Here is a 14,044-nt window from a genome sequence, read left to right as displayed (position 1 = left end):
TAAACGAATTTTTCTATTTTCTGTTTATGAAATAATACTATCTGTGTTTTTTAAGATTGAGGTTATTAAATCTTGTATGCTGATATGCAATTTCTTGTTTATGTTTCCGATTTAGTCATTGGTTTGAGTTATTAAATCTAATTCAGTCTCTGTTTGAGTTATTCAATCTGATTCAATGTCTTTTTTGTAGGAAGATAAAAAGATTTGAAGGTTGCTATAATTGTTAAGGTCATAAGGAACTAAGGAAGATTGAAATAAGAAAACTATAAAGAGAATGCGATATCTTTCCATGATTTATACTTATATGATGCTCTGCTTATTTGTTTATAATTTATGTTAATTTTTTTTTAATAATTATGCCTCCTCGTATACAATCTTCTGGTGCTCAAAATAGAAAAAGAAAAAGACAACAACAAGAACTAACTCAATCTTTACAAGGATCTTTGAATAAGTATTTAGTTAAACCTAAAAGTAAAGCTAATGCTAATGAAAATTCAGTTGAAACCGTTGAACAAAATAATGTGGAAGTAAATAATGGTTGTGAAAATTGTGTTGAAGAGATTAACGTTGATGAAAAATTAAACAAAAACGAAACGAAAATATACGAAGTCCTATTAATGACGACAATCAAAGTCCTGTTAGTAAAAATAATCAAAGTCCTATTAATGAAGATGATAGATTTAATTGCAATATTTTTTATGTAGGAGTTTGAGATAGTTTAAGTTCAAACATGAAAGATTTAGTTGTAAGTAAATGACCTGTTAGAGAAACTAATTTAATTTATCCAATAGATAATTCAAATAGACACTTTTCTGATTCATATTATGTACGTATGTTACGAAATAATGACACAATTGGTAGAAAATGGTTAGTTTATTCAAAAGAGCTTGATAAAGTATTTTGTTTTTGCTGCAATTTATTTAAGATTGTTATATGTAAAAGTAAATTAGAAAATGAGGGAATAAATAATTGGAGGAAACTTAGTGAAAAGTTAAAGAAGCATGAAAGTAGTTCAGAACGTATGAAAAATATAGAAACTTGGGCTGAGTTACTGTAACGACCCGGAAAATTTTGACTAATTTTAAACCAAACTCTCGATACGATTTCGTAGTCTTGACACGATAAGAGAAATCTGTTAGGTTGAGTCTCAAAATTTTTGAACTGTTTCATTTATTCAATTGACCTTTGACTAATCCCGATGATTCACGAACCATTATTTGGAAATGTGTGTATATATAAATGTATGTATATGTGTATATATAACTATAACTATTATACGAATTATTATTATAACTAAATAATTAAAATAAAATACGTTGTAATGAAAACTATTATTATATGTGTATATATATATATATATATATATATATATATATATATATATATATATATATATATATATATATATATATATATATATATGAATATTACTTGAATATATATATTAATATATTAAATTTAAATGTTTAATATATTTAACTAATATATTTATTTACGAAGTAAAATTTGTTATTTATGAATGTTCTTATATATTTAAAGTATATATTACAATGATTTCGAGTCTAAACTGTAAACGTTTGGAACACTCGGTTGACGTTTCATTGATTTTAATATAAATCTAATATATATCTATGAGGACTTAAATAAAAGTTAATCCGCATATTGATTAAAGAGATTATGGGCTCGATAAAAATATTTTTACCCCTTTTAGTTTAATATATATCTATGAGGACTTAAATAAAAGTTAATCCGCATATTGATTAAAGAGATTATGGGCTTGATAAAAATATTTTTACCCCTTTTAGTTTAAATGTTAGTACTCCGTACATGTTGAATGGAACAGAAAATAAATAATTTCGAACCTTTTTGATCAGGTTTCGAACAGTTAATGAGTGAAATAATTAAATATACTTAATCTAAAAATTTGGGATTTTTAGGGACACTTTTATACGTTAACTGTTTAGCAATGGACACGATATACTCTTTCCGAGAAAAGTGTCGGCAGCCTTTATTCTAAATGTGTGAATTCACTTCTTTAATATTTCTTTAATATTTGTGCTTTCCAGCTGTCTTCAATTTTCCTATATTAATAGATCCATAATAGTTAGATACATTGAATCTTATATCCTTCTCTTTCTTCTCTGCAACAACCAACTACACAACTTGTAAATTTCATTTCATGTCAACTTAAAACACTAACATATGTAAACCACTTCTAATCCATTTTCCAGGCTTCCCTTAATAATAGATATACATAATACCAACCACCATTTTCGTCACCCCCAACAAATCGAACCACGACTATAACCGCTACAACCTTGTTTTTGATATTCGTTTTCGATTACAAACCCATGATCACTATCATCCTTGATGAAACCCACATCACCACCGTTACCCTCTTCACTTTACAATCACCATCGTCCATCATCCCGGAGGCCATCTTCTATCACCACCATCCCATAACAGCCACCACACCCATCATTGGTCGAACCACCTCTTCACCGATTTCCATATGAGCCACCAACTATCTCCACCGCCACCCTACACCACCATGTAAACATCTCCATGACATCACTACGTTTTCTGTTTTGGTCTTCTGATAGACCATAGCAACCCATCACCAGAACATCCCTTTTCATCACCACCATAACCACAAACCTACCACTAAAACTGCTGTATTATTGTTGTCATGCCACTGCTGTAAGTACTGTTATGTCGAGAATATCTAATCATCAAGCACACCATCCTCAAGCCACCACCTTAATATACCAAACCCACAACCTCGCCACCTTTCCTATTCTTATTTTCTTCTTCTTTACAAATTCACGAAGACACCACCATCATTCATCTATGTGAGCTGCTACTGCCTTATATTTTCTCTTTTATTCGATCATCATCACCAAACACCATTTAAATCACCTGCGTAATTTCTGTTTTTCTATTTGAAACGAACCATAGTGAGCTATCTGCTTTATTCGTTTCTATTTCTTTTGACAACGATAAAGTGAAATCATTATGAAATAATATGATCGAGCTTTGAATTTTAAATACATGGAATAATCATTCAAGGAGACAGATTTCACAAGTGGAACATGACATGAATATGTGGCCAAACAAAAAGTAGGACAATGACGTTCATAATAATTAAATGGTGGACCAAGACTATCCTATCTAATAATCATAATTCTGTAAACGTTTTCTGTTTTTGGATCGGGTTATATGTTTGGGCCGTATAGGATTAGAATGGGGTTACAAAATGAATTCGTTGTTGTGCCAAGAAAAACTTAGGTGTCACGTTGGACTGAAATAGCGATAATGATGATGTGAATTCAGTAATCATATTGATTATGATATAGACGAGGATGATAGCATGTTGATGATGTTAAGAAGACAAATAAGAAGATGAATTAGAAAAACAAACGGGTTAAATACTTATAAGTTGGTAAAAATGACAGAAAAATGGAATTGCTAGAATGGTTAGGAGTGTTTGCGAGGAACGTGAGGTCACGGGTTCGAGCCCGAGCAGGGGCACCATATTTTCTTTAGGCTATTTTTTTGTGAGGTATAATCTTTTTATTATTATTATTTCATTATTATTATCATTATTATTATGTGTATTAATGATTATTGTTATTATTATGATTACAAACATAAAGAATATAGATACAAATAATATTATGAAAATGATTAAGTTACAATTTAAAATGAATTATTATTATTCTTATTATTTTAGTATTATGATACCTTTAACAAACAAATGATATTTATATAAAAATTTATTTTTACATATATCATAACTGTATTAAATTACATATTGTTTTTAAATAAAATGTTATTATTATAAAATATTAATTAAATTACATAGGATGAATAAACATATTTTAATATAATAATATATATAAATATTAATTATTTATCTAAAGTATATAAAATAGTTATAACTAATTTATTTATTAATATCACATACAAATTATTAAGTATATTAATATTAATATACATATACTTGCTTAATTGTTATTATAAGTTTTAATATATATACCTGATATAGGTTCGTGAATCTGAGGCCAACCCTATACTTGTTAAATGACGTCATATGTATTTTTACTACAAAATACAGTATGGTGAGTTTTATTTGCTCCCTTTTTAATTGCTTTTGCAATATATATTTTTGGGCTGAGAATACATGCGCTGCTTTTATAAATGTTTACGAAATAGACACAAGTACTTAAAAATACATTCTACGTTGAGTTGTACCACTGGCATATTTCCCTGTAGCTTGGTAACTGCTATTTACATAGGTATTGTAAACGCGAATCCTGTTGATAGATCTATCGGGCCTGACAACCCCAACCGGACTGGACGACCAGTATTCAACGGTTGCACAGTACTTCGTTTCGGTGACTACACTTGGTACGGTGTAGGGAGATTTCATAATAAAGGGAATATGCGACGTTGATTAAATGTTAAGTATGGTTGCCAAGTGCTCAACAACTTAGAATATTTTTATTGAAATGTTTCTGAATATGAAATCTTGTGGTCTATTAAGATATTGAAATGATTGTTATGATAAACCTATGAACTCACCAACCTTTTAGTTGACACTTTTAAGCATGTTTATTCTCAGGTACGAATTAAGTCTTCCGCTGTGCATTTGCTCATTTTAAGGACATTACTTGGAGTCTATCATCGCAATGGGACCAGATGTTGATGACTTCGTCCAGGGGGATAAGGACGGGTTTTGACATTTGGTATCAGAGCGTTGGTCCTAGTGAACCAGGTCTTGCATTAGTGTGTCTAACTGATAGTTGTTAGGATGCATTAGCGAGTCTGGACTTCGACCTTAGCTGCATATTATAAGTATTGTTTATCATTCGTAGTGGAAAATTACCTGCTTATCATTCCTAAGTCTAGACACGACTTCCTGCATTTATTGCATAGATAGCGTATAGACAGATTCATATCTTAGCGTATCTGTTACTTTAGACTTTATCTGACACGTTTTCTTAAATTCCTTCGTAATCTACGGGATCTTCTGTACTATGTATAGGTATTCTATATAATTAGAATATCATCCGATATTCGAAAATTATTTCATATCGAAAAATCCCTTATCCAATCGTACGCAATGGAACTCACCATTAGATCAAGTCCCTCGGATTCCGATATGGAGTCCCACTCCACCTCTAGAAGCAGTGTCACCAGAATGAATCAATCAATCAGCCATCCCCAATTCATCTGATGGGTTCGTAGTCGACTTAACCAATGGAGACGAGAAGAAGACGATCCCTTCCACCAACCGAATTCACCTTTTGGCGAAGAACCTGAATCACTTACCGGCGAACCTGTTCGAAACACCATTTTCACTCTCGTTGCCCGAATATCTTGCCACGATTATATTCTATCCGCAATTCTAAACCTTATTCATCCGCTCATTCCAACTGACAATCATCCTGGAATAATAGAAGAAGTTAACGAACTTCGCGATCGAGAAATCAATTTGGAGAATATGGTGCAAAACATAACAGTTTCTTCAATATCACCGACACCAACAGTACCACCAGCATCGGCACCGGTACCACCAATAATAGAAGCCTCAACATCACACGCCTCAATATCACCATCTGTACTTCGAGTATGATCTTCGTTCTACATATCGTTCTACATCGATTATCTTCGCTTTACGTATCGTTCTACCTCATTAATCTTCGTTCGACATGACGATTATGTAATCTCTAATGTTTTAGAGATCATGTAATCTAGTACTAACGATAAATCAAATGAGTTTAATATCTTATTGACTCGTTAAATCCATGATTACATCTGAAGAAAATATATATATGCAAGTATATTTTCATAAAGATTGTAATTAAAAATTCTTTTGTACAAACTGTTAATGGTGAAAATATTTTAACGGGTGGGTAATACCCGAGAAATATTTAGATTTCACATTAATAAGTTACACTGTACACTCTTCAGTTCTAATTCAGCAATCATTAATAATACTGCTCAAGTCCGTACATACACGTATCCGTTCACCAAAGAACAACTATTTTCATTCAAATTCAATTTCATATTTGGATTTTGACCTATCAAAATTTAACAAGTGGCATAATGAAGAAAACATTGAACGAAATAAAATTTGTTAGAAACAAACGAATTAACTAATTGAAATTTTGTTAAGAATCCACGCTAACTGTTCCAGCTAACTGTTCCTAGCTAACTGGTTACATTTTATTTATCGCAATTTAATTATCGCAATTTATATTCTCGCAATTTTATTTATCGTCATTTAATTTCTGTTATTTACTTTTACGCACTTTAAATCGGGACACATGTACACAATACGTCGGATTAATTCTGAGACAATACGTTGTACAATGGGTCACGATACGTCGAATTTAATTTCTGTTATTTATTTCATGCACTTTACATACCGTCGGGACACATGTACACAATACGTCAGATTAATTCTGAGACAATACGTTGTACAATGGGTCATGATACGTCGAATTATATATTAAACTATATACGTACTACTAACTGTGGACTACTAACTGTGGACTGCTAACATTGGACAATTAAAATGAATTAAAATATTGATTATAACATATGAAACTAAATACTTCTTTAAGCTTGCCACTTGATTTCATCTTAAACCTCATTTGAATCTTGACGATTCCAATCCATGCTCAAATCTTTCATGATTCTTGAAGACACCTCGATCGAGAGGATGAACCAGCCGCACTTCATCTACGGAAGAAAAGATCTATGCATATAGTTATGCACCTGAAAAACTCTTGGAACCTGAGTAAAGGTTTAACACGTATATGCGCTAGCTCCTTTGACGATGTTACTACCGAAAATCACTTTGTAATCCCTTTCAAAGTAGCAAATTTTGTCACAGCTCCAGCAAGTCAACTCCGACATTTCATCTGAAACAACCTTATTATAACCTTTATATATATTCGTACTCTTTTATCGTTACCGGAGAACCTTTCATATTCCACCATACTACCATCATCATTTAATCATCTCAAAACGCAATTCTCCTGAAAACACCTCGGTTTGATAACCGATGACCCAGATCCATTAACTTTGAAAATGCTGACGAAGCAGCATGTTGTAGATGGTCTTAATGGCCAAAAGTTGATGATAAAGAAGGAAGTGTTAGGAACGCTCGATAGAAAATTTGGTACTGGAAATCGAATTGAGCACACCATAAAGGAGACCAAGGATAAATACAAGGACTAAACCCTATATTCAAAGAATCCAGGTAATTCTGGATCCGTCGAAATCTTTAGCGAATATCTTACTCCTTATTTATTTTAAATTCTTGCGAAAAAGTTTCACAACATCCTTTAATTCAAGATATGTTAAATTCTAAGATATCATCGTATCTTTCGATATAAATATCTTAGATATTCCTGAAGATACCTTCATAAATATCTTTGTTCGAAATTATCTATCTCTTCGTGCTATCCGTGTTACGTCATAAAGGGAATTATTTTAGTTTCTAAATTTCTTTAAAAAAATTCGAGTTTAAATTATGAATGATTACTAGAGAAGTGTTGGGAATTGAAGCATGAGTTAGTATAATATAAGGACGCCGGGCCAACGTGGTTATATTACAGTAAGTCATGCTAAATTTCTAATGTAACGTGATGATGATTCACAGACCTTATCCTCATCATGTGCCATGTTACACGACTCTTTCATTCTACTTAATTTCTAAGCATATCACGGAAATATTTTCTTGATATTTTTGTTCTTCCGTAACTCCAACAATCTGCTAATAAATCGTGTGATTACATTTTCTTTCTGATTAGAAGATTTCTTTAAATTCCTTGAATTCTGAAAATCAACCTTGACTATGTCAGAAGTTAAGACGAACCTCTAATCACTTCATCTCACTCTTTTGTGATAGCTTCACTCGTACGCTTCACATGATCAAATCGTTTTATCTATATTAATCAATAATGATAAAACTATATTTATCAACTCATATTCGTCATAAAAACAATTTTATTGTTAGCCATGACGACCTCACTCAAATTTCGGGGACGAAATTTCTTTAACGGGTGGGTACTGTAACGACCCGGAAAATTTCGACTAATTTTAAACCAAACTCTCGATACGATTTCGTAGTCTTGACACGATAAGAGAAATCTGTTAGGTTGAGTCTCAAAAATTTTGAACTGTTTCATTTATTCAATTGACCTTTGACTAATCCCGATGATTCACGAACCATTATTTGGAAATGTGTGTATATATAAATGTATGTATATGTGTATATATAACTATAACTATTATACGAATTATTATTATAACTAAATAATTAAAATAAAATACGTTGTAATGAAAACTATTATTATATGTATATATATATATAAATATATATATATGAATATTACTTGAATATATATATTAATATATTAAATTTAAATGTTTAATATATTTAACTAATATATTTATTTACGAAGTAAAATTTGTTATTTATGAATGTTCTTATATATTTAAAGTATATATTACAATGATTTCGAGTCTAAACTGTAAACGTTTGGAACACTCGGTTGACGTTTCATTGATTTTAATATAAATCTAATATATATCTATGAGGACTTAAATAAAAGTTAATCCGCATATTGATTAAAGAGATTATGGGCTCGATAAAAATATTTTTACCCCTTTTAGTTTAATATATATCTATGAGGACTTAAATAAAAGTTAATCCGCATATTGATTAAAGAGATTATGGGCTCGATAAAAATATTTTTACCCCTTTTAGTTTAAATGTTAGTACTCCGTACATGTTGAATGGAACAGAAAATAAATAATTTCGAACCTTTTTGATCAGGTTTCGAACAGTTAATGAGTGAAATAATTAAATATACTTAATCTAAAAATTTGAGATTTTTAGGGACACTTTTATACGTTAACTGTTTAGCAATGGACACGATATACTCTTTCCGAGAAAAGTGTCGGCAGCCTTTATTCTAAATGTGTGAATTCACTTCTTTAATATTTCTTTAATATTTGTGCTTTCCAGCTGTCTTCAATTTCCCTATATTAATAGATCCATAATAGTTAGATACATTGAATCTTATATCCTTCTCTTTTTTCTCTGCAACAACCAACTACAGAACTTGTAAATTTCATTTTATGTCAACTTAAAACACTAACATATGTAAACCACTTCTAATCCATTTTCCAGGCTTCCCTTAATAATAGATATACATAATACCAACCACCATTTTCGTCACCCCCAACAAATCGAACCACGACTATAACCGCTACAACCTTGTTTTTGATATTGGTTTTCGATTACAAACCCATGATCACTATCGTCCTTGATGAAACCCACATCACCACCGTTACCCTCTTCACTTTACAATCACCATCGTCCATCATCCCGGAGGCCATCTTCTATCACCACCATCCCATAACAGCCACCACACCCATCATTGGTCGAACCACCTCTTCACCGATTTCCATATGAGCCACCAACTATCTCCACCGCCACCCTACACCACCATGTAAACATCTCCATGACATCACTACGTTTTCTGTTTTGGTCTTCTGATAGACCATAGCAACCCATCACCGGAACATCCCTTTTCATCACCACCACAACCACAAACCTACCACTAAAACTGCTGTATTATTGTTGTCATGCCACTGCTGTAAGTACTGTTATGTTGAGAATATCCAATCATCAAGCACACCATCCTCAAGCCACCACCTTAATATACCAAACCCACAACCTCACCACCTTTCCTATTCTTATTTTCTTCTTCTTTACAAATTCACGAAGACACCACCATCATTCATCTATGTGAGCTGCTACTGCCTTATATTTTCTCTTTTATTCGATCATCATCACCAAACACCATTTAAATCACCTGCGTAATTTCTATTTTTCTATTTAAAACGAACCATAGTGAGCTATCTGCTTTATTCGTTTCTATTTCTTTTGACAACGATAAAGTGAAGTCATTATGAAATAATATGATCGAGCTTTGAATTTTAAATACATGGAATAATCATTCAAGGAGACAGATTTCACAAGTGGAACATGACATGAATATGTGGCCAAACAAAAAGTAGGACAATGACGTTCATAATAATTAAATGGTGGACCAAGACTATCCTATCTAATAATAATAATTCTGTAAACGTTTTCTGTTTTTGGATCGGGTTATATGTTTGGGCCGTATAGGATTAGAATGGGGTTACAAAATGAATTCATTGTTGGGCCAAGAAAAACTTAGGTGTCACGTTGGACTGAAATAGCGATAATGATGATGTGAATTCAGTAATCATATTGATTATGATATAGACGAGGATGATAGCATGTTGATGATGTTAAGAAGACAAATAAGAAGATGAATTAGAAAAACAAACGGGTTAAATACTTATAAGTTGGTAAAAATGACAGAAAAATGGAATTGCTAGAATGGTTAGGAGTGTTTGCGAGGAACGTGAGGTCACGGGTTCGAGCCCGAGCAGGGGCACCATATTTTCTTTAGGCTATTTTTTTTGTGAGGTATAATCTTTTTATTATTATTATTTCATTATTATTATCATTATTATTATGTGTATTAATGATTATTGTTATTATTATGATTGCAAACATAAAGAATATAGATACAAATAATATTATGAAAATGATTAAGTTACAATTTAAAATGAATTATTATTATTCTTATTATTTTAGTATTATGATAACTTTAACAAACAAATGATATTTATATAAAAATTTATTTTTACATATATCATAACTGTATTAAATTACATATTGTTTTTAAATAAAATGTTATTATTATAAAATATTAATTAAATTACATAGGATGAATAAACATATTTTAATATAATAATATATATAAATATTAATTATTTATCTAAAGTATATAAAATAGTTATAACTAATTTATTTATTAATATCACATACAAATTATTAAGTATATTAATATTAATATACATATACTTGCTTAATTGTTATTATAAGTTTTAATATATATACCTGATATAGGTTCGTGAATCCGAGGCCAACCCTATACTTGTTAAATGACGTCATATGTATTTTTACTACAAAATACAGTATGGTGAGTTTTATTTGCTCCCTTTTTAATTGCTTTTGCAATATATATTTTTGGGCTGAGAATACATGCGCTGCTTTTATAAATGTTTACGAAATAGACACAAGTACTTAAAAATACATTCTACGTTGAGTTGTACCACTGGCATATTTCCCTGTAGCTTGGTAACTACTATTTACATAGGTATTGTAAACGCGAATCCTGTTGATAGATCTATCGGGCCTGACAACCCCAACAGGATTGGACGACTAGTATTCAACGGTTGCACAGTACTTTGTTTCGGTGACTACACTTGGTACGGTGTAGGGAGATTTCATAATAAAGGGAATATGCGACGTTGATTAAATGTTAAGTATGGTTGCCAAGTGCTCAACAACTTAGAATATTTTTATTGAAATGTTTCTGAATATGAAATCTTGTGGTCTATTAAGATATTGAAATGATTGTTATGATAAACCTATGAACTCACCAACCTTTTGGCTGACACTTTTAAGCATGTTTATTCTCAGGTACGAATTAAGTCTTCCGCTGTGCATTTGCTCATTTTAAGGACATTACTTGGAGTCTTTCATCGCAATGGACCAGATGTTGATGACTTCGTCCAGGGGGATAAGGACGGGTTTTGACAGTTACGGTTGAGGTTGAATATGAATCAAACAATTGATAAAGAGTTACAAGAGCTTATTAAAAAAGATACCGATCATTGGAAAGAAGTTTTACTTAGAATAATTGCAACTGTTAAATGTCTAGTTGTATATAATTTGCCTTTTCGTGGTACAAATGAAAAGCTTTATGAAAATTCTAATGGAAACATTTTAGGAATACTCAAATGATTGCCGAGTTTGATCCTGTAACGAAACAACTTTTTCGTAGAATTGAAAATAAAGAAACTCATATTCATTATCTTAGTCATAAAATTCAAAATGAATTAATCGAAATGTTAGCAACCGAGGTAAAAAAGGCAATAATTGAAAAAAATCAAAGAATTAAAATATTTTTCAATAATTCTCGATTGCACCCCTGATGTAAGTCACAAAGAACAAATGACTTTAATCGTAAGATGTGTTGATGTGTCTAGCTCACCAATAAAAGTGGAAGAGTTTTTTCTAGAGTTTTTAGTTGTAGAAGATACATCAGGTTTAGGTCTTTTCAAAGTACTACAAGAATGTTTGAAATCCCTTGATTTAGATATTAAATATGTAAGAGGACAAGGATACGACAATGGATCAAACATGAAAGGAAAACATTCAGGTGTAAGTACAAGATTACTTGAAATAAATCCTTGAGCTTTTTATGTGCCATGTGGTTGTCATTCTCTAAATTTAGTGTTATGTGATATGGCAAATTCTTGTCATAAAGCAAAAACTTTTTTTGGAACTTATCAAAAAATATATAATGTGTTTTCTAATTCCACAAAACGGTGGACTGTTTTTCTTAAATATATTGACGATTTGACTTTAAAATTAGTGTCAGCAACTCGTTGGGAAAGTCATGTAGAAAGTGTAACAGCTATAATAGCTCAAATTCCTCAAATAAAAGAAGCTTTAATACAATTATATGAAGTATGTGAAGATGGAAAAGTGTGTAGAGATGCAAAATCATTGATAGATGGTGAATTTACAAGTTTTGAATTTATTTTAACTTTAGTTATTTGGTATGAGATTTTATTTAAAATAAATTTAGTTAGTAAAAAATTTCAATCGAAAGATATGCTTCTTGATGTTGCGATTCAAAGTTTGGATGGATTGGTTTCTTTTTTTGATAATTATAGGGAAACTGGATTTGATAAAGCTATTATTGAAGCTAAAATTTTTTGAAGAAACTATTGATGTTGAACCTGAATTTTCCTGTTAAAAGTGCTTCATGTAGAAAACAACAATTTGATGAGATTTAAAATACCGAAAGAGAACAACAATCGGCTAAAGAAAAGTTTAAAACTAATTACTTTCTTGTTTTAGTTGATATGGTTCTTTCACAGTTAAAGACTAGATTTGAACAAATGAAACAATATGAAACTATTTTTGGTTTTATGTTTGATGCATCAAAGTTATATTATATAGATGATGACCTCTTGAAAAAAAGTTGTTTGGATCTTGAAACTGCTTTGACATATGAAAAGATTCGGATATTGATAGAGATGACTTGTTTAGGGAGTTACAATATTTGCAGAAAATGTTGCTTAAAGTAGCATATGAGGGAGCAAGGCCGTGGACGTCACTTGAGATTATGGAGTTTACAAAGAAGATGGATATTTTTCCAAATGATTTACTTGCATACAAGATTTGGCTAACCGTCCCGGTCACCGTAGCATCTGCAGAACGGAGTTTTTCAAAGTTGAAATTGTTGAAGAATTATTTACGAAGTACAATGACTCAAGAACGGTTAAACGGGTTAGAAATTATAAGTATTGAAAATAGATTTCTATCAAATGTAGATTATGATAAATTGATTGAAGTTTTTGCATAAAAAAATGCACGTAGACATCATTTTAGGTGATTTGTATAGTTCCAAACATGTGTATTTGAATTGTATTTGTTAAATAAAAATCGGCGTATTTTTGAGATGGTCGCCCTGGGCATCCAAATTCTCAGGACCGGCCCTGGGTGTTCATCGGTTCGGTTTTTGGTTTTTCAGTTTGGATTTTTTGGTTTTGAAACTTATAAAATCAAAAATGAAAACCAAACCGAAACCAAATTTAAATATTAAAATCATAACCAAAACCGAACCGCAAACCGAATTTGATTTCGGTTTGGTATCGATTAAAACCGAAAATCACTAAAAATAAAAATCCTAACCAGCATAAACTTACATATAAATTAGGAATTACAGTTGTGGAATTAATTTAAGTATACAGGTTATATAACATATTTATTGTTTAATAATAATGTAATTAATACATCAAATATAATATAAATATATAAATACTATAATTTTAAATATGTTTTAAT

The 14,044-nt window shown here is 30.9% G+C and overlaps 1 protein-coding gene across 1 annotated transcript; it reads left to right on the top strand.

Moving 5' to 3' along the window:
- The first annotated feature begins 356 nt into the window (after nt 1-356).
- Nucleotides 357-13,562, top strand: LOC139854036 (uncharacterized). The gene is made up of 5 exons (XM_071843363.1): nt 357-637; nt 11,916-12,035; nt 12,175-12,347; nt 12,564-12,707; nt 13,216-13,562. The coding sequence occupies exons 1-5, from the start codon at nt 357-359 to the stop codon at nt 13,560-13,562; spliced, it is 1,065 nt and encodes a 354-aa protein (XP_071699464.1).
- Nucleotides 13,563-14,044: the final 482 nt, after the last annotated feature.

This window comes from Rutidosis leptorrhynchoides, chromosome 6, assembly GCF_046630445.1.
Source record: "Rutidosis leptorrhynchoides isolate AG116_Rl617_1_P2 chromosome 6, CSIRO_AGI_Rlap_v1, whole genome shotgun sequence".
Lineage (NCBI taxonomy): Eukaryota > Viridiplantae > Streptophyta > Magnoliopsida > Asterales > Asteraceae > Rutidosis > Rutidosis leptorrhynchoides.
This window is presented reverse-complemented; position numbering and strand designations above follow the sequence as displayed.